This window comes from Blennius ocellaris, assembly GCF_963422515.1.
Source record: "Blennius ocellaris genome assembly, chromosome: 14".
NCBI classification, from domain to species: Eukaryota; Metazoa; Chordata; class Actinopteri; order Blenniiformes; family Blenniidae; genus Blennius; species Blennius ocellaris.
Window position 1 is genome coordinate 9,817,708 of NC_137663.1, and position 27,055 is coordinate 9,844,762.

The following is a 27,055-nucleotide window of genomic DNA, read 5'->3' on the forward strand; positions in this document are numbered from 1 at the left end:
TAATGCATGCTGCTTCTCTTTCTCCCTCCACTTTTCTATCCTCAATACATGGTGGATCACACTTTTAGCCATTAATTAAAGCTGACACACTCTCCATTTTCACTGTACTCTCTCCCCTCTCTCTCATCTTCTTCTGTGCTCTCTCACCACTGATTCATCACTCTTTCCTTCTTGTCCGCCCCCCTCTCTCACCAGAATGGTAAGTGGAGTTTGTCAGAATACATTAGTCTTAACATTACAGCTCATCACGATTCTGCATGATGTGAGAAAAGTGAAATGTGTTTAATTTTCCTGGAAATCAATAGCCAATTCTGGGAAATACATTTGCTATTTGGATTTATTTTAGTACAGTTCAATATCGTTATGTACATGCATATCTTACTTGATAATAGAGCACCATTGAAGGCAAAGGTGCATCATGAAATGTACAGTGAGCATTTTAGTCCATGCTTTCTACATCCCACTAAGACCCCTCCACATTTGCCTTCCGCTGTCCTATAACTCTTTAGATTATCTTTGACCGTTACGATAAATCTTGTCTTCTCCTCTGTGCTCTTCCTTAACCTCACCCGGAGAGCAGTAAAATGAATTCCTCAAATCGCACATAAGACTTCATCCAAGTGACACAATCACAAAAATATTAGGGCACGAGTTCAGGAATAATTAGACACACTCGTCTGGCTTGCGGACTGCTGGATGTCTGCTGGCCGCCGCTTGTGTAAAACAAAACACTGTCAGTGAAACTGCTTTGCTGCCCTGAGTCATGCTGTTCCCAGAGTGCTGTTGCTATAGAGCTGAACTGCACCTTCGATCTTTTTTTTTTTTTTTTTTTCCTACTTCTTTTTGCCTCCAGGCCCATGACAGCCCCAGCTTTAGGCATTATGTTCAAAGGTTGTCCAGACGTGTCTCGGTCCTGTTCACGTTATAGCCACATATCTTGGGGCCACCTTGAAGGAATTTTCTTTACATTCAGTGCAGACGCTCATGCCCATCCCACTTCTGTGATTGACTGCGCGATGTGACTGAGGTTAGCTGGAATAAAAAGGGTCCATTTTCAAAAACGGAAACAAATATTTCTCTTTGCTCTCATCTGTCATCTACTGGCAGATAGACAAGAAGAAACTATATCATTACAACCTAGTGTTTGTCAGCTTTCCAAGCCTTCTCTGTGATACACTTTTGATTGTTGGCTGGGGAGTGGCAGGGATGTGTGTAAAAAGATCCGTGCTCGGCTGTTGACATGGATTCACTGCACAGTGACATGAAAGGACCATGAGACAGGTGAGCTCAGATGAGCAGTGATTGCAGCAGGCAGGAGCGTGAAGAATAAATAAGTGTGCGCGTGTGTATGTGTGTGTGGCCTGAATTAGCGCACCCAATGCATTCGGTTGTGGAGTCTGTTGTGGTTGCTCCATTAATGTCGACCCATGGTGAAAAATGTGACTTCCACCACTAATGGCTGTGTTTACCTCCATTAAATCTATGCTGCAGAGAATTATTATTATTTTATTTTTTTTTGAGGGAGGAAATTTAGAAGGATTTAGTGTTCTTGTGTCTCTGATATTTCCCTTTTATGTTATTTTTTTAAGCTGCCTGTGGACTGTGTTTCAACACAAATTAGAAAATCATTGGCCTCCTTCGTGGCAGCCTTGTTTGGTTTAATGATAACTTTAAAAAAGCTCTTATCATTAGGCTTTTTGGACAGAAAAGCTTACGAGAATCTAGTAATAAGCCAGTCATGTTTCCCTCACAAACAGGCTATTCTCCACACTGTCGTCAAAGGTAGATGCCCCCCCGGATAGAGCTTGTTGTTGGTGCTCTATCCGTAGTTGTTTGGCTTAGGATAATGGGAGCAGGGCCAACTAAGCCACCTCTCCAAAGCTCTTACCAAGCTCTTTATCCCTGCCTGCTCTTATTCTTTTTTTTCTTTTTCTTTTTTTTGTGTCAGTCACTGAGTTCACCTGAGTGAAGTTAACATCTGGAGGAGTCTTTTCTTCCTCGGCCGGGGCCCAAGATCAGCACTGAGGCTCCTATTCTGCCAGCCTTCCACATAGGAAACGTAAATGGAGGGAAAATGAGGATAGTAGCTCACAAAGTGTTGGTTTTCGTGATCAGAACACAATTCAGGATCAGGGAGGTAGTCACCTTTTCACTTGCCATTACCGTGGACCTCTGTTGGGATCCACATTTGATAATCTTTTTTTTTTTTTTTTTTTTTTTACACACCCTTCTGCTCCCCTGCTTCACCCTTTCTCAACCACTCACCCAGTTATCATCGCATAAGGTCATAATAGCAGATCCTGTTTATCAAATCTGAATTGTGAAATCTTGGAAATTGGATCGCAATCTTGTGTTTTTCCTTCCTGCATTCCCCTCCAAAAATCTAATCTTGTCATCTTCAGGTTGCAATAATAAAACATCTCTTTATGAGCTCACACTGGAAGGCACTCACACATTATTTAATTTATTAATTTGTTCCAGACATGTATACACATACACAAAATTAGGGCTGCAACAACGAATCAATAAAATTCGATTATTAAAAGTGTTGGCAGCGACTTTCATTATGGATTCGTTGTGTTGATTGATGCTCCACTCGCCATGTTGCGGAGCCGTTTACTTCACCTTCCGTGCGCACTCCATAAATCCACTTCTTGCTGCCCGGCGTTCTCCACCTTTCCTAAAGTACTTTATGTTTTACTCCAGGAGTTTTGAGCCATGTTGCTATCTTTATTTGTATTAAATTGTGATGGTTGAGACGAGGAGATGGAGGATTTCCACACACATTCCTGCGCATGTGCAGTCAGCGCATACAGTCGCGCACATGACTCGTTGTCACAAAATTTGGGTTTATGTCCACTTTATGTTGAAATTAATAATTTTCAGTACTAAGTGTTTGATCTTGATCTTATTGACAATTTCATTCCATACACTGGAAAGAAAAACGTTGAAGTGTAAATTTAAAGGTTATTATGGCAATATTTTACTGGTCTGGTCCACCCAGGATGAAACAGGACTATATGTGGTCCCTGAAGTAAATTAAATCTTATTTAATAATTATCTTGTATACATCTTATAAACATGTGTATATATGTATTTATATTGTATTCATCTTTGTATTGGTTCAGTTATGTTCTTTTAAATAACTATAACATATTTGGTGTTTGGTTCGTTCAATATCAACTGGTCCTACAATTTAAAATGTTTTTTTTTAACCGATTAATTGGAAAAAATAATCAATCGATTATTAAAGTAATTGTTAGTGGCAGCCCTACACAAAATCCAAATCTAGACAAAAAAAAAACAACCCCAAAAAACATATGAGGCAGTAATAAATCATAATTTAAATCAAGATCCTCCTCACCAACCACATTCAGATCAATTTCTCTTTACTTCTGTCTGTCTTCCTCTTTTCCAGTCAGTTCTTTAGTTTATTTTTATCATCATTTTCAAATTTGTTTTCAATGTTGCATCGCTACAGCAGTGACTGCAGGGTATTGTCTTGTTCTCAATCATCGCATATAGCTGCAGCTGTCACAATTGAGATATCACGGGCGTCTAATTATGTAACATGGCAAAACAATATAAATACAATTACCATGTTGTTAAAATAAATCACGATTCTTTTCATCTTATCTTCCATTCATTTTATGGAGGACACTACACCTGTGTTCTCCTGTATGACTTGAAGGAAAGTGGATTGGAGGCTACATGTAGAGAAATTTAGAGCTTCACTGGATTAATAATTAGCCTCTTTCATGTGGGTGTGTCTACTCCTGTGTGCTTAAAGAGATAGAGGGAGAGAGGGCAACCTTATGTGCATTAAAATCAGGGCAACCAAATAAAAGTAGCGCCGTGGACTTGGGGTTAAAGTCCCGCCACTTTGATGTTACCCACTGAAACATGGCAGCAGAGGAAAGTTGGAGCCAGTTGGAAGGTCGGGCAGCTGGACTGAAACTCTGACGTCATGAAAATGCAAACACAGTAATCACTTTACAAGCAATTAACTTTATAAGGATTATTTTTACACGCATATAATGGAACAGTCCTGTATTGTGACTCATTTGCAATGTTAAAACAATGGTAGCAGCTGTGAACATGTATGCTTATTTGTTTAAGCTAATAGAACTCGCTTTTTAGTTCAGTTGTTCATTACGTGGCATAATTAGTCAGCTGGTTTAAGTTGCATTCCACCAAACTAAAACCGTAATTATATCACTGGAGTGAGATGTGCTCCTGACTTTAAATACATTTCTCTTCAGGACAGGTCAGAATTCTGACCTGTCTTGAAGAGAAATACATTTCTCTTCAAGACAGGTCAGAATTCTGACTGATAACTTTACTAAATATGGGCGTGTGAATTTTTAATTGGTTTTATTTGTCAAGTGATTAACTTGTTTCTGGCAATGCTGTTTTGTTTTCTTTCTTGTTGTGTGACAAGTCATTCAATCTGCTTTACAAGCCATGTATTAATAGGTACGTTTCAGCTGAGACAACAGTAAAGAATGTATTAGTTGGAATGAAGACACAGCCTGAAGGAGGTTAAACTAGTTTTGTCAGTCGCAGGACTTTGATTTCGTCATGATGGTAAAAGACGAGATTAATTTTTTTTTCTTCCACACATCAAGAGAGAAACATTTCCTGCTACCGCACAGAAAAATCTTCTATTTACCGTAATGCTACTCGACAGGGAATCACAACATTCCCTTGTATTCTTAATGTCACACATTCACGCATTGTGTGTGAATAACTTCACCACAATTCAAACTTCCATCTGTGTGTGAGTTTTCACCAGCTTACCACCGTTCACAATCCAGAACTGTTTGTTAGAAGTTAATTGGTGACTCTGAAATGGCCTGCGTGTGTGAGACTGTCTCTCAATGTGTTGGACTGGTGAACTGTCCAAAATGTACCTTTCCTATTTCAATAAGCCACAACAAAACCTGTTCTGATTCAAGACATTGAGTGGTGATATTCAGAATAGTAGAGAGCTTTGTATGCATTATTTGGCTGAGTTTGTTCCTTGAATGATGAAAACTTGCACTTTTTGAAACTTTGAAAAAAAAAAATTAAATATCAAATTCTATAAACTGTAAATGTATAGAATTTGATATTTTCCAGTTCTTTTATTGATTAAAAAATAAATAAATATATATATATATATATATATATATATATATATATATATATATTTTTTTTTTATTTTTTTTTTTTTCCTGGTAACATTAAAAATCTCTTTTGATGAATTAGATTCTGTTTAGGGTTTCTCCATCATACAAATTCTGATTTCTGAGACCTTCATGACATTTTCATTCCTCTTGGACTTGTTTCGCTGAAACTCACACCTCTTTCCCAATTGGCGCTGCCATAAACACTTTGTCATGTCAGACTTCTCTGTGAAGGGGAACAATTTTGGCAGAGTGATTCACAGCGTTTCACAGTAGCACTATGTGGAAGTTTAGCACTCCATCTCCGGTCCCCCGTGCATCACAGACACAAGAAATAAACAAAAAGGGAAGGTATGCTTCTTGAATACACCCACACCATGATACATAGTAACCTGCTTTGACACAGTCTCTTGCTGCATTTTTTAAAATTCTTTTTTATTACATGTCAGCAGAATTTAGTTTGCGTCTCCGTTTTTGATTACTTCTTCCTCAGACGAGGATTGTGGGCGTATGTAAATGCACCCTTCCATTAGTCAGCCAAAGCGGTCTGCTAATGCCACTGCTGCAGCTGTAGACATTTAGAAATTTTTTTTTGCCTACGAGTTTTACTGGCTTGCCCGTCTGTCTTCCTCCCCTCCTCCATGTATCTGTTTTCCAGCATCGCTCAGCCTGTTGTCAGCCAAAACCACAGTGCTTTAATGAAAATGATTGTGGAGATAGTCGCTGAAAAGGCTTTCGGCTATAGGCCTGTCCACACTCTGACCCCAGCGAAAATGTAAGAGCAGGGCTGTAACCACATTAGTGTACATAGTTTCAGCAGAAATACAGTGCAACGGACAGGAGATCGATTTTAAAGCTGTGCTTTGGGGGTCAGTGTCAGCTCTATTCATTTGTTGCTAGCGGGCAGTAATATAATTCCGTTTCAATGATGGGAATCAATGGGATCTGTTCATTTCAATTCCGTTTTATTTTTATTGAGCCGAATCATGATACAACTTATCTCAGGCCTTTTGAAATAGTGATGTCAAGACCTCTTCACTGAAATTGAGACAAACCCAACAATTTAACAATTCCCACATGAGCGACAGCGGGGAGGAAAAACTCCCTGAAAGCCGGAAGAAACCTCCGTCAGACAGCCTCAGAGGTGGGCGGCCATCTGCCTTAGATAGCTGGGCGTGAGGAGTGAAAGGAGAGACAAACAGGAGAAAAACAACCACCAATGAGGGCCAGTGACCACAGACCAGAAACCTTCAGCACTGCAACCATAAATACCTGCAGAAAGGCAGCAATAGATGGAGAGGACGCGGTCATGGTACGGTCATCACTTTCTTTTTTTCCTCCACAAGTAAAAGTGAACATTTTATGTGCAATATCTGGTCAGACCTTGAGATGATACTGGGTACACGTATCACATTTCAGCCTCCACTATATTTATGTATAGCCGGCTGACATACAAACCTTGGTTCGTCCAAGCTTTCAAACTGTGTTGTACTATGACTTTAGGCCACTGAAATTAATTTTCTCACCACACCATCCGTACCCTTCTTTTATTTTTCTTCATTTAATCTCAATGACAGATATTGAAGTGATTTATTTAAAAAAAAATATATATATAGTAAATGTTTTTCATTTAATCTGGTGAAGGTCGGTATCGGGCAGACGGGCGGCCGCGGCTGTGTTTGTATCCCACAGTTGGTGTTTGATCTCCCCCTCCTGCCCTGTCCATGTGCCAAAGACATTGAACCCGAAGTTGTCATCGGTTGTGTGTGAGCGGCTTATATGGCAGCTGTCACCATTTGTGAACAAATGTGTCCATGGATGTTATGGAACGTTTTTCCTCTGAGGTCCCTACGGGCACATATATCCACACTTATATCGCCATACTCGAAGATCTATGCAATCTTTTTACAAAGCATGGTTTTGTGAAATACTCACGGTTTAGTCTCGCAATGACTGAAGAATTAAGAGTCTGCTCTCTTCCATCTTGGCGATCTCAAGCAGTGGCCAGATGGTAGTAATGTTAAATATGGGTTGAGGGGGTGTTTGGTGTAACCGTTTCTAAATTACACTTCAAAAGTAGGATTTGGCACTTTCGTTTCATTTGTTGTGAATCAACTCTGTATTGTATCTGCAAACTTTTTCTCCCAGTAGTTGGGCGTTTACCTCATTCTAATTTACATGTTTATGGCCTTGATAAATATTTATGTCTCGTTGGTAAGGGTTGGGTTATGTAACCGCTCTTTTGCTACTTGCCGCATGCCAAAGCTGCTTGTCTACAACAATAACAACAAAAGTAATAATACAAACAATTACATTTGCGCCTTTGATTAGCATCCTGACAGCGTTGTGACAGAATCAGGACATTGTTTTGATGTTACCGTGATAATAATCATGGTAACATTTGCAGGAGAGGTGATTGATTATACATTAGTAAGAAAACAAATGGTCATATGTGTTGGTTTGTATTGTGAGTAGGAAAGAGGAAAGAGCAGGAGAAAGTGAGTGAAAGGGGGAGACAAGACTTTCCTTGTGTAATTTGTGGGGGCTAAAGCATTACACTCCTAAATGAAAGCTAATTACATAAGAGGACCAGGGGAAATGGGTGCTGTGCACCCTGAGGCCCTGGCCATCTATCTGATTTAAGACACACAATGTGTCAGCAGCAAATCGAATCTGCAGGGAGCAATTGAAGGTTCTCTCCACCACACTCTGAGAAATACACACAGACACACACATACAGTATGTCTTCGCATTGAGATGTGCAGCGTGTAGGCTTTATTAGGGTTAGGGTTAAAGACATGAATGCATCCTCCTCCTTTAATTCTTCTGATAGTGCTCTCATGTTTTATTGTTAAGTTGCAGATTTTACAGCGAACAGGTTTATAGCAAGCCTAAGTTCTGCTTCTTTGTCTAATTTTATAATCTGATAAACCAGAACCAGCACCTAACCCTAACCCTAACATGTAGAAAATGCTTTCATGTAAACATTAATATGCAGAACAAGTATAAATTACTTAATTATACTTCCTTTTTGTGCTTGCAACACTCATATTGTCATCTAATCATTTTAAGATCTCAATCATTAAAACATGTAAATGAAATCATTTTCAGTTCTCTATTCAGGTTTTATTTCATGGAGTATCATTCATCTCTTTGCTTCTTCACTTCTGTTCTGCAGCTGCTCACAACAATCACATTTGTATGTGTCAAGAATCCCCTATTTATAAGCTTCATGCCTTGTTTACGTGACAGCTTTCACCTTGAAAAGCCTTCCAGGACTCTTGTATACACAGCATACTTTTCTCTTGACTTCAGTACCACCAAAGGCCAAAAAAACCCAATGACGGTGAAAGCTACGACACAAGACGTAACAAATAGTTGCATACACAACATCAAAGCATGTAATTATCTTCCAAAAGGCTATACAATAAGTAGGATGCACCGATGCAGGTTTTTTCGCTTCCGATCCCGATACCCAAATTTCAATATCTGGTATCTTCGATACCAATATTATTCCGATACCAGAGCTGTGTTTGCTTTAATAGTATTATTATCATTGTTGTTGATTTTATATGAGGCTGTAGTAAACTCTTCTCTTCAGTTAAGTATGAAATGTACAAATGTATGCATGTATTCTCTCAAAAGACAACTTGAGGTTAGTATAAAGTCAGAAAAGGAAGCAGTACTGTTTTGTTCAATTTGGAAAATATGGGGGTCTGCGTGATGTCGTCATCTCATAATAAACTAGTTCTATCTTTAAAACCTCAGAATCACTTTATTAATTCCTCGAGAAATTCTTAAGAAGCGCAGCACAAACTGCAATTTTTCCAGCTTTAACACAACACAAATGATTGGGACTATATTCAGGGAGTTTAGCGTGGAGTAGGACGCAGCTTCACGGAGGTGTGAATCGCCTGCTACCGCAGAGGAACGAGCAGTTCTCCTTGGCGACCTGGCATTTTAAAATGGTGACGTCTGGCTGCAGAGCGTCCACCTCGCTGTACAACGCCTTTGCAAACATTCACATCGATACTTTGCGATGTTTTGAGCGTAAAATCCGTCCAAACAGCAACACGTTGTCCTGAAAAGTCGGTGAGCACGAATAGTGCAAGTTCCCTCGCATGCCGAGCTGGCTGCAAACTGTGGAAAAGATTTTCTGACTCATTACTCCGCGTCTCATTGAGACCCACCTCCGTTCAGGAAATCCATTCCACATTTTCAGCGAGCAGAGCAGCCGGAGCAGAGACACATGTGGACTCATTTCAGCTGAAGCACAGATGCGGCTTCATGGATCGGAAACCTCTGCAGGTTGGATCGGAAATTTCCGATCCGTGAATTATGTTCATATTAGAACCCGATACCGATACTGGATCGGAGCAGCCCCATCCCTAGCAATAAGGAATATAGGGGAGGATAGCATTTTTCTAAAGAAATAATTCTGCAAATACACAGGGTTCTATCAGTTTGTGACTTTTTGGATCCGCATTTTAGTTGAAAGCAACAGCTGCCGATGACAGCAAATCTTTGAGCATGTTTTTTATGACTGTTGAGTCTACAGATCATACTTTGCATAAGTAGTCCAGCATAAATCAGGTTTGTCAATCAAAACTGAAATGAAGGGTTCGGTTGAGATGTGACTCATTATTACAAGTTCGTTCCACTGATTCAAAGCGGATGCTTTTTGCGCGGTGCAACAGTATAATTAACAGACTTGAGAAATTTCAACGTGAAACGTCTTTGACATCAAACTTAATATTCGGTTAATAAGGACAAATCTGAAAGTTTGTGCCATTGCCCTTCATTCTGCTCCCTGTAGTGTGGTCCACACCATGTGGCCCAATTTCCTGCAAAGCCCCACATTCCAATACGGCATAACTTCGCTCCAGGGATTTAACATGTGACCTCATCTAGCCTAAACCATACCCTTCTCAGAGAGGAACAGTAGAAGTTCTGTCTCCTGTTTGACTGCTTTCAGCTCCTCTCCCCTCTCCTACTTGTTATCTTGTTCATCACACTATTTGAAAGACCTTGTTGTCTGTCTGTCCTGTTAACAAACTTTTCAGATGATTCTCTTTACTCTGATCTTTCCTTTTGTGGCTTACACTCGTTGCCTACACACACACACACACACACACACACACACACACACACACACACACACACACACACACACACACACACACACACACACACACACACACACACACACACTTGTCTTAGCCGTCTGTGTGAGTGTAGACAGACGAGACTCCTGCTGGATCAGGCTGCGTCACGATGTATCACCGTTAAACAGCAAGAGCATATCCATGTTGCGAAATCCTCAAATTATTTTTTTGTTTTTGTGTTGCATTTCCAAAGTCTTGATAACAGTTGTGTCTGTTATGAAAGCCACATGCAGAGCAGATTCTGTAGGACCTGACATGACAAAATCCTGGGTAGTCCACCAACCAAGAGGAGAGGATTGTTGCAGATTTTTTTCGGTCCCAATCTGGTCTGTTTGCGGCATGCTTTATCGCGTTTTAGTAACAAAACATTCGGTAAGTGTGTCCATTTTGGAGGGAAAATTTGTGTTCAGGAATAATATAATGAAGAAGACAGAGACGACGTGGTTCACTGATTTGGGTCATTGGACAGGTGACAAATCCATGATGGCAAACGTAGAGGGAGAAGCAATCGCATATTCACAGGTACTGCTCATCGTATGTGTCTGTATCAGGAGAAGAAGCAATTGTGCTTCTTTAAAAAAAAAAAAACACACACACACACAAGTGCACACAGGGAGAACATGAAAACATACCACAGAGATGCCAGAAATGTTTATGTGACTACAGTTCTCACCACTACAGTCCAACCGCTGATTTATTTTAACATGAATTAAAATTTCCCTGGTTCACCACCAGCCACAGTGGAAATTGGTACTAATGAGACACTGGTGTTCGCTGGGGATTTTTTTTTATAAGCATCTGTGACTGTTCACAGAGGAAAGAGTCACAATCTAAATAGATTTTAAAAGTAGTGGGATGTTGCAATTATCAACTACTACTGGCATGCAAGCATGTATGAGTTTGCACTTTCACGCATTGCGTGTGGCTGCATACGGAAGTGGCTTAGATTGAAAGTCTACAACACTTTTTTCACCGAGAGATTATGTATGGTTATTTTTTTTTTTTCCTTTAAAGTGATAGGTAGATTTAGTTCCCAGTGGCACAGCTTTAGTCTAATTTCTCCATTTAGATTTGTGTTCTATTTAGCAACTCAACACTTGTGGTGCCTTGCTTGTGAGAGCGTCCCGTTCGTCAGTCATTCAGGTCAATGAAAACATAACTTTTTTAAACAAACAGCCCTTCTCTCACTCTCCTTGGGAGTTTCACATCATCTCAAACGACAGAAAAAAATGTTCAGTGGGCATGGTTGCAAACAAGTGAAACTGTTAAAGCGACGTGAGGGGGAAATGAAGAATAGGTTGATGCTTTGAAGCGATGATTGAAGTGACAGCAGTGTGTAGGAGATGTAGACTCAGATGTGAGGCCGGGTGGGTGGGTGGGTGGCTGGGTGGTGTTCAGCTCGAGAGAATGAGAGAAGAAAAGGAGGGAGCCATAGCACAATCACATGATGATTTGTGAAACAAGGCTAGCTTTATAACTGTGCTCTTCTCTAGCAACCAAAGGCTCCGCTCAGTAATGCAAAGACCAAATAAACAAACACACACAAACATGCACACGCACACATGCCGGCCTCCCATCAGCGGCGCACACGGGAGACGCACATATGCCGTGTGCGCTCGTCTCCGGGTAGGTGAGTTGGATAATCCCATGACTCGCCTGACCTCCTCCGTACTCCCTGCCAGTGGTGACACCCGATTGGCTTAGAGGCTGAGCGGGGGCAGGGGTGGGAGGCGTCTGCCCCAGCAGCAGTAATACGAATATTATATAACTTCGACAGATGGGGGGGGGGGGGGGTGGAAGTTAAGGAGAGGGGGAATGCTTAATGACTGAGGATATGTGGGAGAGTTGGCGAGATGAAGGGATGTGGCGACGAAAGAGGAAGTGAGAGTGGGGATTGGCAGGAAGGAGAAAGTACAGTAAAGCAGGGAACTTGGACAAATTGATGGGGTGTGTGCGATGGTGTGCATGGAGCAAGTGGTACTGGCAAGCAATCGGCATCACTGGTCAACATACCTGTTCCTTATTTACTGATTCAGCAATGTCAGATTAATCCTTGTCTCTGAACTGTCTGAGCAAAACTCACATCTGATCATAAAGCAATGCAGTACATCTAAGATCACATAACCTTAAATTAAATGGATGATAAACACATTCTGCAATTTTTGCATTTGGTCCGTTGGTTTCTTCTCTTCATCAGTATGAAGCATTTGCCAAAAAAACATTATTATTACCTCAAATCCTCTCCTTTTTCCTCTAAAACCTGTAAAATGTCTGACTCATCCTGCACTCAAGAACATTTTCTAATCCCGCATCCACTATTAATGCTCTGTTGAATGTCAATGTCTGTTCCTCGCCACTGTGATGTGTATGCGGCTCTGCATGACCAGCAACATCTGCTTCAGATATTGGCGGGGGTGTATAATGAACATTCACCATGATAAGCTGCTGAAAATGCCACTCAAATCTGGAACATGCCCCCTCTATCTCATTAAATCCACCCCATTTACTGTACACACGCCAGAGGGTTTTGCGTATATCAGCCTGAGTATGTTGTAAATATTTCCTACAGTGTTGTTTGTGTTGATTCAGAGGACTTTCTAGAAATGTTAGTGTGTTGTATGCCTGGGTACACTGGAAATAGGTCAGATTCTATGAATTTCTTTCTAAATGTCATTATTCATGATATGGGAACATATAACAAAATACTTTCAAATTAAATCTATTTTGCATTCTGATTACCAAATGTCAGTCTAACTTCATATAAAATAAAAGTCTTATTTCTCTTTCTATTTCAGTTTTTTTTTTAAATATTATTTCCTGATCTTTCCCAAAATATTTCTGACCATATAATTTTCTCCTCTTCCTGTAAAACTGTGTCAATTGTCAGATGATTCATTGAGCACTCTGCATTGAGTAGTAATGCATTTGCAGCAATGCAAGATGTTGGCTCGAATTGGTGGGGGACGTGTCGCACATTCAGCATAATTGGCTAATTAAAATATCAAATTCAAATCACACCCCCTCAACTTTGAAGTGCGTCAAGCCGAGAATATGTGAATATACAGAATTGAGTCTCTTTCTGACATGGCTTCGCAGGGTCGTTGATGCTTCCTGTCCATCAATGTAACAAATCTGGGAGCTGGTTTTGTTCAAGCAGAGAAAATGTGTTTTGAAAGTGATGTGGTAATGCATTCTCTGCTTGGAAAAAAAAAACAAAACAAAAAGCACTTTGTGGCACATCAGGTTAAGGTTACGGATTACAATTTACTAGCTGTTTTATTGTTTTGCAAATGACACTTGTTGTCCCCCTTTTTTCTTTTTTTTAAAGTCACCTCAAAAAAGCAGAGTTTCAATAACTACCAAAAGGACATGTCCAAGTGTAGGAGGAATTGGTAAACATAAAATGTTGCACTCTGAATCTAGATTACATCCACTACTGGGTGTCTAAAAATGACTGGCCTTGCAAGGCTCTTCACTATTAGAGCGTAGGCAGAACCTGGGGGATGTTCATTATCTGGCAAGGTTGACGTAAAGAAGATGAAAAAATAAAATACTTTGCACAAACATATATCGATGGCTAGTCATGAAAGTTCGGTGTGATCCAAATACGCAATAAATATGTATTTATTCTCATTCATTCAAGCTTTGTACATGCCCGGGGCTAACGGCGTGTAGTTAGAAATATTAAACTGAATGTTTGCTATATGTAGATGTTTCTATAGAAATGAAACTGCTAGAGGACCTTTTATTTTAACAAGTCACTCAGTTATTGTGTGTGTCAATCCTTGGCGTCATAACCGTTTTCATAGCCTACGTCTTTCCGCCGAAAGAAACCACTTACCTCTCCCATGACTACCTCATACCTTCGGCACCCACACATTTAGCCTAAAAAAGCTTTGAGCTCAACAGAAAAAAAAAAAAAGTTTGTCTGCACTGGTTCCCACTATTCTCATAGCAATACGACTCCCTTGTGACGCAGCGGGTCAGCCCAGTTGAAGCGGTTCCTCCACAGTTGCTGCTGGCACTTTGTTCTATAATGTCATTAATGCTGATTTGTCTTTTCCACCACATCATCATGTATTTTTAATGCCATTAAGCAAATGCATGACACATTTAGAAACTGCATTTTCCCTCTGGTTCAAATTTATACTGATGTAAATTAAATTAACATGTGCATGTGCTTAATTTCAAATCGACAGCCTAATTAGTGGCTTCTACACCAAGGAATAGCATCCACCTTGAAGGTTGTTTGTTCCCTTTAGACAGAATTTGTTCTCAGTTGTACAACATATGCTCTTTAAAGGTAGAATCACGGATATCTGTCACAGTAGGATTTAATTTAATCTGTTTTTTCATGGCTGCGAAGACTCACCACTGTTTCTTCCCATCCTCTCCATAATTACACTTATTGTCTGCATGTCTTCATACATACAATGAAAAGTTTGTGACTTAAATAGTCAGCCTTGAGTTTAAATGCAGTTCACTTTTTAGTTCCATTTCCCTTTTGCAGGGCAGAGTCTTTGCTGTTTGACAGGTACACTCACTAAATGCATTGTGGGTGGATAGTAGCAGCAAGGATCAATGAACTGGTACCAGTTTTTCTGTGTATTCATACCTTTTGCATTCACCTCTCTAAACTCCTGGTTATTAAGTGGGTGTGTTTAATAGATATCTCCCCATCAATTTTCTGTTTATCAGACTATGTTGGTTTACAGGTGCAGCTGGGCCATGTGTGTGTTTGAATGTGTGTAGGAGGTTTATTCAGTATTCATTCAATATGTTTGACACAAGAATTAGGGGAAATTGGAATCCTTATGGGGATGGAAAGCAACTCCCCGATGAGCAAAAGGATCACAATTTTAAGTGAGGACATATTTTAAAAGTTAGACTATTGTTAAGGGTTCGGTGGAGTCGTTACAACCGAGTTCAGAGCAAATCTACAGGAAATTACTGAAAGTCGCCGAAGGGCATGTGCCGATGAGATAGTGGATATATTGGAAAAAGAATGATGTTTTAGATGAAGTTGTCGGGGAGGATGAGAGGATTCGTGTAGTGACAGAACACATGGACTTGGTTGGTGTAATGGTGGAGGAGGCAGGTGACCTACTGGAGCAGCTCAGTAGGATGAGTGGGGATGTGATTCCCTCTGGAGACAAGAACTGAAGTCTTTACAAGAATAATCATCCAACGTGGACAGATGTTAGGGAGAACAAGTTCCAGCTGAAGTTTGGAGTAAGTCTATAGATATTCATGTAAATCAGTGCAATGTGAGTCAGTGCAGTCCCCCATGGAGGGCATGATGGTGACAACGTTACTTTGAGCTCTGTCTGTCAATAAGCCACTTGTGATTCCTTCTTATAGAAAAACAAAGCAGGAGGTCATGTTGATTGTAAACGGTTGATGTACAGATATAGGAAGTGTCTGTTCCCTAAATATATGGAAACACAAACGTGTCTGCACATATTTGTTGCACGCTGGTGGGGGTAGTAGGCGATTTTTAATGAGGCTTGAATTTGCACTGTGTTGCTCAGAGTCACCGTTTATGTCTCTATGGCAGGGAGGGGGGTGCGAGTTTGGCCAGAAGTGAGGAAGGGATATAATTTCATACCCCACCCAGTGGTCATTTTACATGACGAGCTTCAAAATTTAAAATCGAATCAGATTTGTTGCGGGTCTCTCGACTTGCTGCTTCACTCAAATATGTTGGTGACACTAATGTCTTCGGATCAATCGTTTAACCTGCTGGAGTTATTTTTTTGGCTTCTCAATGAATGCATGTTCACTGCATCTTATCTCCCATCTGACAATGCTGTTTTAAGTAATGAGGGAGTAATTAGAGAGCCAAAAAGACGATCGCATAGTGGGTCACCGTAACCCTCATCAGGGAGGTTAATGGAGGACGTTTTCTATAAATACTCTACTACTGCCAGACTAACGATCCAAAGTTAAGAGCGGGACAAATTGAAAAGTGTGTGCCAACATTTGCAGAGTGCCAGTGTTGCAGATAAAGTCTAACCATTGCGCATACAGGTCAAGATAATGTTTGACTTAATTAGGTCATTTCATTGTGGTGCCATGTAATTACGAGAAGCAGTTATGTAATTATTATTGACACTGCATCTTTTAGAGTCTCTGAGGGGATCATATAGTTTACGGTGTGGCTTTTATTACTGTACCTCTCGTAGGGCGTAAGAATAGTTACGAGCAGTGGGTTTGATAGGTTTCATAATGAGCCATAGTTACTCACTCATCTGCTACTCTGCAAATGTCTGCGCCCGAGGTTCAGCTATCCATGGTATGTTTGAGTGAACTTTTTGCTCTGGTGTATTTGTGAATGCATCTTTATGGGAATTCATGGGAATACTTGCTTTGCATTCCCAAGAATTGAATAAAATCATTTTGAAGTGAATCATTTGGACTTCAAATAAGTCTGATCTTCAGAAACAAAATTACTATTTCCAGACCTTTTCATAGTGCTCCCTCTTAAAAGCTTCAGGTACAAGCTTTGCTTTCCCTCGCTTGTTCCGTTTATTAGATTTTGCTAAACCGTGTGATTGTCTTTTTCAGGCAAGTCAACGGAAGTTTATCTGCCATCACCTTCATAGCATTTGATGGGAGTGTTCTTGATAAATGCACTGTTGCAATTTGGATAAACATTTAAAATGAATGTCTTCCAAGATCCACCACGGCTGGTTATCCCCTTGGTTACGGTGCAGTTTACATAAGCAAGTGTCGTCTTTCCAGTGACCGGGAGGAGCTGACCTCCATGATGCGAGGTTCTGCTTGTTTGGAAAGAGGGATGGAATTGGCTCCTGATCTATGAGAAGGGCTCTGACAAGTTTCTCTTGCATACAGTCTCCATGCTGTATTGCTATTTTGCGAACACGACTGAAAGCCACACTCTGGGGGGGGGGGGGGCGACAACACAAAAACAAACACAAATACATTAGTGCCGGGGTTTAGATATCTATTGACCCTAAAATAAATTCATTATCAAGCTTGCCATGCTTATGATGTTATATAATTCACATATACATCCCAACTAATGTGCTACCAAAACAAACAGAGGAGGAGAAGATTTAGGACCCTTTAATGTGGTCGCATTCTTGCCCAGGATTACACCGCAGTGTCATTCGAACACTGCTGACACAATCTTGATGTGGCCCTTTACGAACAACTGCAGCAGACAAACGGCAGGCCAATGACAAGTTAAGCTTCACTGTGCAATGCAAGTGTGTGTGTAACTTTAATTATACACACTAGAAGATAATAACAACTTTCTGTCCTGTGTGTACATGTGTTTTCACTGTTTGTGTGTGTGTGTGTGGGTGCGTGGGTGCGTGTACGTGTGCGTGTGCCCACAGAAGTTTCTCATGGTTTTTTTTAAAAGAGGCTTTAATTTGCATTGTAACCCAATTGTAGAATTGGACTGAGATTTACAGCTTCGTTACTGCAGAGAGTCACTGTTGCCAGTGCCCAGGATTATTGGGTTTGATTAATTTGCCTTCAGATTAGGCTGTAATGAAGAACCAATTAAAGGAATTTACAATCTGTCAAACGTGTCACTTTGAAGTTAGATAGAGTTATCTCAGTTTTTCATACTCCAATAAATCTTCCTTAATTCAGACTGAACAGTTTTAGTTTCACAGAAAACACTGTCTCTCAGATAAGTTATTTTTTGAAGTTTTCCTTTGGTTTTCTGCAACATGCCTTGAAAGTTACCATATCGTTATAGATAGTATAGTCTTTTCTATATTTGAGCCGTTGTCCGTTTTTTCACCATCTTTCCTTTGCTGGTTGTGTCTATTAGAAGTGGGACAGTATTCCTTCGGCCTCTATCTTTCTGCAATGTTTTCTCACTGAGAGTGTCACATTTACATGCGAATATAATATTTACATTTCTTTTCATTTTTTTCTTCCTCTGTTTTTCTTCAGCTCTTCACCCAGACCAGGAGAGACCAGCAACTCTGCAGGGTCGAGTCAGTCCAAGCCCAGCGGGCAGACCCACAAGATCTGTCTGGTTTGTTCGGACGAGGCCTCTGGATGCCACTATGGCGTCGTAACCTGTGGCAGCTGCAAGGTGTTCTTCAAACGAGCCGTCGAAGGTTGGTCTCATACATATTGTAATCTGTGTCGCTCTCATATGACACTATTGAACGACACCACATATACGGCTGAGATTTAAGTGATGGATGCAAGGTTTTTGCAAGGCGTTATTTTACAAGCCAGCACATTAAAAATAACATGTTCCAATTCAAATTATTTTTTTAAATTTAACAACAGCCCCATTTTGCATTTAGGACCATATTAAATATTCTTATATTATACATGACATCACCTCCTGACATTTCTACACGTCACTACCGTTTCCTTTCTAGAAAAGCAATAAACGAAATTACTCTCAAAAGCCAAAGTTATTATAGGAAATACTTTGAGCTTGTGTGCTTCCTTTTTGGTGGTTTTGACCTGTCTCATCTTCTTTTCTATTTCTCTTCCTGTTTGTCATGAGTCATCCAGAGCAGTGGTTACTTACAAGTAACTTTGATTAACAAAAGGACAAATGCAGAGAAAAAGACTGATAATCTGAATACCCCGATACCCTTCCAATTAACACAGTATTGTCTTCCCGAACAAAATTTTTAGAATGAACCTGTGAGGCTTGCTTTCCTTTTGCCTTGCTTTGTAATTGCTTTATGTCTCCTGTTAAAAGTATTCAGTTGTGCATCAGAGTGCTTCTCCTGAATTTAATACGTCTTGACACAATCTTGAGAAAGGAGGGACTGGAATGCATCTTACAAACAGAAAAGTATTTTCTTATGGAAGCCTTTCTGCCATGCATTCCTCCCTCCGCTTCTCTCCGCTTTTCTCTTTCCTGCCTTTCAACAAGCTCTTTGTACAGATGTGTAACATTCTGAAAAGTAAAAAGCTTTGATGCACATGTTGCTGTTAACCTATTTGCACATGGGCTGGTAAGGGCTTTTTGGACATTAGTGTAAGCTATTTAACCTATATAATTGAACTTGTGCTTTTCTTATTCTTTTCTTTCATTAAGTCTGTTTGCTATCGCTATGTGTGGCTTTCTTTTGTATCTGCAGTTAACATTGCAAACTAAACAAGGTGGTTAGGTCCTAGAACTTATTATTTTGATTGTGAGGTTTCACTTTGACTCAAACACGGTCCGTCATTGTTAAAATGGATATCGGGAACTTTTTGTGATCTCCTGCTTGGAATTAAACATTTATCAAAGCCTGTTATGTCATACATTTTTACATTACAATTTGTTGTTATCTTATTGTTGACCGTTATCTGATATATCAGATAATATACATGCTACTATGTGGTGCTGGTGTAACTGCCAAGCACTCAGGCTTAAAGTGTGAATATCATTTTAAAAAGGAACTTCCGACGGTAGAAATGAGAAAGTTACATCTGTCATTTTTTTTTGTTTTGTTTTTCTCCCCCTTCTCCATTCTACGGTCGTTGTGTCTGTGGTGAAGGATGGAGAGCACGACAAAACACAGATGGTAAATAAATGCACTTTCAATAATAATAATAACAATAATAATGATTATTATTGTAATTGCACTGATGATGTTGATGATTATGGAAACACTATCACCTCTGATTTGCCCATGTCCTTGTATTCCTTAAGCACTAAAATATGACCAATCTGCCCTGGCACATGCACAGCCTCCTCTGCCAGCTATCTGTTAATGCATGCAAAAGTCCTGATTTGGTCATTCAAATCAACCTATACTGCCTGGAAATTATTTTTTGTACTCCATAATTTCTGCTTGGAACCGTCACCCCCATCATCCCCACAGGTGGTAGATCCAAAAATTGCAATCGCACACTTTCTCTAATTAGTCCTATTCTTTGTCTCTTGACCCAGATTACCTCCTGAGAACTGATGCCAAAAATTGCCTCTTCAGTTTTCCTCTCATTAAGCTGCTTGTGTGCTTCTTTTTCTGCGTGTTTCACGTTACTCGGATCATGTCTGACGACAACATTCTATGAATCCTCCTTTGCATAACATAACTCGCAGGACTCATTAAGTGTTTGCTGAATAAAAATGCACTGAGATGATTCTTTTTTTTTTTTTTTTTATAGTGTGTTTTGTATTCAGTTTTTTCTATGGACACAAAGTACACAATCATTTTTAATTATATGTACAATATATATTATATATTTCCCTATTGTGGACTCATGAAATGTGTCACTTGTTATAAAAGATACTTTCACAGCGCGTAAGTTGTTATATGTAAAGGTTTGAGATTTGCGTGTGCTCTGCTCTCAAGAAAGAATAGTGAAACAGTTTATTGGTTACATTACGTTAATGAGCTCAAAAGCATTGAATAGCTTTCTCATAGCAACAGCAAGGTGCATATTCAATGCAGTCTGTGTCTAATCGGCCCATTTTATTGATAAATACTCACTTTTTCTACACGACTGTATCCCTTACTAATTGATTCCCGACTCCTTTGGTAAACCACTCCATAGAGAAAAGTGAGAACAATGAAACGTGCTATATAAAAAAAACGTATGATTATTATTATATCATTCTGGTATAGGCTTCACCAACCAGTGCTGATGGTTGGTGGCAGGCCTGTGTTCGCAGATCAGGGCAGGATAAGAGAGCGAGGATACCAATGAGATTCAGCTGGCACTTTTGACACCACAGATGGCTGTTTACGCCGTTGTTTGCAATGACTTCCTGTGATATCAGAAGTGGCTGCAACTGGCAGCTCTATCGCTGCTATCTCGTCGTCACACCACCAATCCTACAGATTAATTTTCAACCCAATTGGTGGATGATTATTTTTTAAAGCTTTCAAAGGTGACACTTGTGATTCTGACAACCGTCTAGTTTTCTCGCCAAAAGCCTAATTCTTATACTCCAGTGTTACATCCATTAGTTGGACCTCATTGTATTGTAGTGCATTGTGCAGACAGCTCGTCTTTGTTTATCTGCAAAGAACATGACATTATAGTGAAAATTGAGTCAGTTATAGGAATCAGTTATGCATCAGATAGCCTGTACTGTGTGTTGTACAGACAACTTGTCGAGTGGTCACGTGTCAAAATTAAAATGGACACTTAGATCTTAGCATCAAAGCAAATAAAAAGTGTTATACCTTTCCTAACCTTTGCGCCAAACACTATTTGTTTCACACATTATCGCATACATTTTTTAGTTTAACATGTTCATCAGTTAAACTATTTTTAGAGTAACTATTATTTATATAGCACCTTTCAAAACAGTTGTTGCACAAAGTTCTTTACAGGAAAAACAAGTTTTGTACACTGTTGTGCTTTAATCTGATATCCTATTATTCCGCTGTTCCCATGTTTGATCCACCCACTTTTATCATAAAAATCACAACCCCGCACATATCACTATTGAGGTGAAACTACATAGCATTGAGATTTCAAACCATTTTAAAAGTCTTAGCATAGACTACAAAAAAACAACAAAACTGTTTATGTAATGCTTGATATCTTCAATATTTACATCTTCAAAGTGCTGATATTTGCTCTCTGGCGATTCAACACTCACCCTTCAATGATTTTGATCTCCTCTCTCTGACCTTGTTCTGACAATGGAAAAAAGATCTGAAACTGGAACAAAGATGAAGTTCCAAGTCCAGCCTGTGGAAGAACAAGCAGGCGCTCAGCCAGTCACAGGGCAAGAATGTGCTACATCCTGTTTTATTTTGGAGTTTCCTGTTTATAACTTAAGCATGATCAGCTGATTGGCAGGCACCTGTGCTGGCTTGTGGACAAATAATTTATGGGCCACAGTCCTTTTGTGAACTCTGCCCCCTCACAGCCATCGCAGACATTCATCATCACCCTAAATCATATCTGCAAATTATGCTTTACTTTCCCGAAATTGGTGGTGGCGGCCAGATGAAAGGGCCCAACCGTAATAAATCTTGTTTCTATATTAATCTCTCAATTTCTTGTGACCTCAGTCAGAATTTTTCTACTTTGATGGTCACTGTATCCCACGAATTCACCCCTTGTATTCACAACTGTCATCAGAGTGGTTGTGCGTATGTGATATAAATGACATGACATCACTTGTATATTGTGCCACAGCGACCACACAAATAGAGCTAAAGTGTTGGCAATACAAACTGAGCATTTACTGCTGTGCACTCTGTTGCACCAGGAAGATGTTATTTGTTCAAGTAGTAGTGTGCGGTTCATTGTGTCATTGTGGGAGCATGACTCTCAGACTTTCATATCACATGTTGAAAATACAACTTTTGTACATTTGGAACATTTTACAGTTGTATGTAATTCATCCTTTGATGTTGCCAACTGAGAGTTCAATAGAGCTTGTTGTTTCAGCAATGTATGAGGCATTTGGGAAGACAAAGGCAGCTCTTATTTTCATTTTATTGGACAATAATTTCATATGCCATGTATTGGCCAATATGGCCACGTGCATGCAGTTATACTGTGGAATGAATCACACACACTGTACACCATTAGTTTCACATTCTTCAGTTCGGTGCAGCTTTATCATTGAAGGAGTTTAGTTCAAAAAGCTGCAGTGAACATGGGGTTTCTTTAATCGATCTTTAAACATCAGTAGATGGGGCATTTAGACATTTTGTTTCAGGCAAAGATGTTTCCTACAGTCATCCGGAAACGTGTCATTGTCATTAAAATGCCCTTTTGTTTGAAACTTTATTCAGCCAGCTGAAACTGAAAGAGATTTCAGAAGGATGTTGTGAAATAACGAGAACTCTTTCCACCAGCAGTTAATGTTTTCTCTGAGGTCTTTCTCAATCAGTTCTTATCAACGGAGTCATCTCGCAACAGAGTTGAAGTTCAATTGGGTTATTCGCTTGACTTGATTCTAGCTAATCCTATTTTTTATTTAATTTCTTCTAAATAGGGACGGGCCTCTCCAATCCCGATATCAACGTAATTCACGGATCAGAAATTTCCGATCCAACCTGCGGAGATTTCCGATCCTTGAAGCCTCGTCTGCTTTACTGTGGCTGAAATGAGTCCACAAGTGTTTCCCTGCCGCTGTTCTGCTCACTGGCTGCAAAATACGGAATGGATTTCCTGAATGGAGGCGGATCTCAATGTGACGTGGAGTAATGAGTCAGGAAGTCCATTCCACAGTTTGCAGCCATCTTGCAGGCTAACGTTGTAGCACTGTGCTAACCAAATTTTCATGACGTCGTGTCGCTGTTTGGACGTATTTTATGCTCAAAACACCGCAAGCAACAGAAACGTGGAATGTTTGTAAGCCAGATGTCACCGTTTTAAAATGCCAGGTCGCCGAGGAGAACGGCACTGACCGTGGCATCAAAACAATGAACAGCTCGCTCCTCCATGTTGTAACAGGCAATTCACACCTCCGTGAAGCTGCATCCTACTCCACACTAAACGCACTGAAAATAGTCCCAATCATTTGTACTGCATTAGTGCTGGAAAAACTGCTGTCTGTGCTGCTTTTCTTAAGAATTTCTCCAGGAATTAATAAAGTGCTTCTGAGGTTTTATAAGATATAACAAGTTTATTATGAGATGACATCATGCAGACCCCCACATTGTCCAAATTGAACAAAAATATTAAGTAAGTAAGTACATTTTATTTGTATCACACTTTTCACAGAGTCACAAAGTCACAAAGTGCTTCACAGTAAAAAGCAAATAAGAAAATATTTAAGAAAAAAGAACACAACAAATGCTGTCAACAATCACAGGCACATATAGTTTGCACTGTTTCCTTTTTCTGAACTTATACTAACCTCAAGTTGCCTTTTGAGAGAATACTTAAATACATTCCTTCATCGCATACTTGCCTGTAGAGAGGAGTTTATTACAGCCTCACGTAAAATCAACAATAATAACAATAACAATAGTAATGATATCAAAACAAACAGCTCTGGTATTGGAATAATACCGGTATCGGCAGATATGCAAATTCAGGTATCGGATCGTATCGGAAGTGAAAAAACGTGTATCAGTGCATCCCTACTTGCAAACCTGCGTTGCATTGAAACTTCCTCGATGACCACAGGCTGGATGAAATAAGGTCGATGCTACTGTGTGAGACATTACATTACACGACATCTCTTTATTACCACTGTCTCTTAGATTGATCATGTCTTGGTCTGAATTCAAAAGAATGTGTTGTAGCTGGAAAAATCTGATTCATGTGATCCTCCTCGGGCTCTGTCACACAAGTAATGTATGTCCTCAAAGCGAAGCACTGTCCCCACTGTAACTTTGGCTGCTTCTTCTCAACTGATATAGAAGCCTGGTGTTAAGTAGTTCTCCCAGCCGCAGTACACCTGTATCCTCAAATGTAAAACTGCGCAAACTGAGTCGAAAAGTGGATACACACGGAAATATGGTGCCAAGTTTAGACATTTGTATTTGTCATTGTGCAGACTTTCTCTTCAGGTTTGTTTTTATTTATTTATAAACTGATTTGAATGGACTTATTTCAATGCATTGAAATAAGTCGATTGAAACACACACACACACAAAACAATTTATTTCAATAGCAGTATTTGTTTGAGCATACATCTTCAGTGCTTTCATTTGGTCATGTCAGATTAACCAAAATGTGCCTTTGAATGCAATTGAAAAGAAGAGACAATAAGGAGTTGAAGGCTTGCTTACAAATTCGGCACCTGCATGCTTTCTTAGTGTAGACTCAGTGTACAAATGCCCGGCTGTAGACGTATTTCATCACTGCAGTACAATGAGCAAAAGTTAGATTTTTTTAGGCGTTACATTGCATGTTGTGTCATCCCTGCATGTTTTACGTTTAGCTTAGAGCTATTTCATGCATGCAAGCTGTAGAGTTTTGATCTACCGAGAGTAAATTCAAATCTAGTAAGGCGAGGTAAGTGAGGTTTGGTTTTGGATCAGAAGTTTGTTTTTTTCACCCCAAATCCTCGCCATATATAAAACATGTCACACTGCTCTTTCCCATAGACCGCTGTTGTTCACAAATGATTGAAAACGCATGAATGTGAATAATTGAAATTGTATATACAGGACGAGACAAATAATTTATTCCCTCTGGTCACAAATCTTTTTCTCCTGCTTTTCCAAATTAAATCAGTCTAATCACAGATTCATCTCTGGCTCATTTCCCCAGATCCTAATCATATATACCGTACTCAATTGGAAGCTAAATAAAATAACAGTGACATCAAACAGCTGCAATCGGAGTGTCTTTTTCAGAAGCCTTCCAAAAGTGTGTTAGTAGGAATGCAGGCAACTCTGACTGTGTGAATGATGTGATCAGAAAGGTTGGCACACAGCCTCACATATTGTCATGCGTTATAAGTGCAGACTTGAGCAAGTGAAGCTGTCAACACAAACATCCCACAGGCTTTTCTGGCTTACTGTGAAATCAACAGGTGGTTAGTGTGGTCATGCATACTGGTCAGGTTAATCCTTCTAAAACCTTCTTAGCTAGTTAATATGTCTCCCTTATCCTCTTACTTCTTCCACTTTTCTTTGCAGGCCAGCACAACTACCTGTGTGCAGGGAGAAATGACTGCATCATTGATAAGATCCGCAGGAAGAACTGTCCGGCCTGTCGCTTCAGGAAATGTCTCCAAGCCGGAATGAACCTGGAAGGTAAACAACCGAATGCTCATCAAATCAAGTGGAGCTCTGGTCGGGTTCTTTAAGCATTCGCCTGCTGAAGATTTGCAGCAAAACACCAGTTTTAAACATCTTTAGCTTTTCTTACATACTGTTAGAATAATTTCATTGTACCGTACAATGACAATAAAAGAAACTATGAACTATATTATTCCATAGAAAGAAAACTCACTCATTCACTCACTCACTCATTTTTTATCAATAAATATTTTATTAATTTAAAGACATTCATGAGGAAAAGAATTAATCCCTTATAGCTGGCACGTTACAAGAGGAGTTATTAAAAAAAAAAAAAAAAGTACGTTTGAAAATGTGGCTTGCCTTCAATCAGACTCTGCCTCTGCTCTCTGATGAAGTTCCCCTCAGGCTTTAATGTCATTGGCACCGCAGTGCTGCCACCCACTCTTTCCATTATGACCTCCAGTAAGTTTGTACTCAATCTGGCAACCCCCACAATAAATGGAAAAATACCACTCATCATATATATACATACCCGAGCACACTGGTTTCACCTTTATAGCCCATGTGCTCCTACGTATTAGAGATTGACATTTTTCATTCATCTTCAAATGCACCTCATGGAAAGTTTTTATTTGACTATATTCAGCTGCATGTTAGACAGGAAGTCTGGCACATTTGCTCATTTAACATGAAATCACATGCTGATTATAGATTACATTATCACAGCAACAGATTGTCATGTGAATACAAAAAAAACATGCATACCAACATTAAATGCATTAACCCATTAGTATTGCCTTGTCGCAGCTTGATATGAAGACTTGCTGCCCTACACGACCTCCAGTGTACTCTGCATTACATACAGTTGAAACTGGCTTGTACACTTTTTCTTTTTCTCAAGACAGAATATTGTTATTCCCAATGTTGAAAAGATGACGTCTTAGATTGGCGACGACGAAATGAGATCAAAGTGAACAACTTGCCTCCTGTGTTTAAGTGCCACAGCTCTGTCTACTTGTGGAAAGGCCTTGTGAGCACAGATTTTCCACTGTGACATAACAGCTTTTTTTTTCTTTCTTTTTCTTATTGATAGTCTTCTAAATGG

At 39.7% G+C, this 27,055-nt stretch overlaps 1 protein-coding gene across 2 annotated transcripts in view; it reads left to right on the forward strand.

Moving 5' to 3' along the window:
• LOC308139413 (glucocorticoid receptor-like) overlaps positions 1-27,055 on the forward strand; it is a 65,266-nt gene that overhangs the window by 23,531 nt on the left and 14,680 nt on the right. Inside the window, exons 3-5 of one of the 2 annotated variants that reach the window (XM_080508855.1) lie at positions 18,269-18,438; positions 19,831-19,857; positions 25,846-25,962. In XM_080508855.1, coding sequence (XP_080364981.1) covers positions 18,269-18,438; positions 19,831-19,857; positions 25,846-25,962 — 314 coding nt within the window. The remainder of the gene's footprint in view (positions 1-18,268; positions 18,439-19,830; positions 19,858-25,845; positions 25,963-27,055) is intronic. The other variant, XM_080508856.1, reaches the window with a different exon arrangement.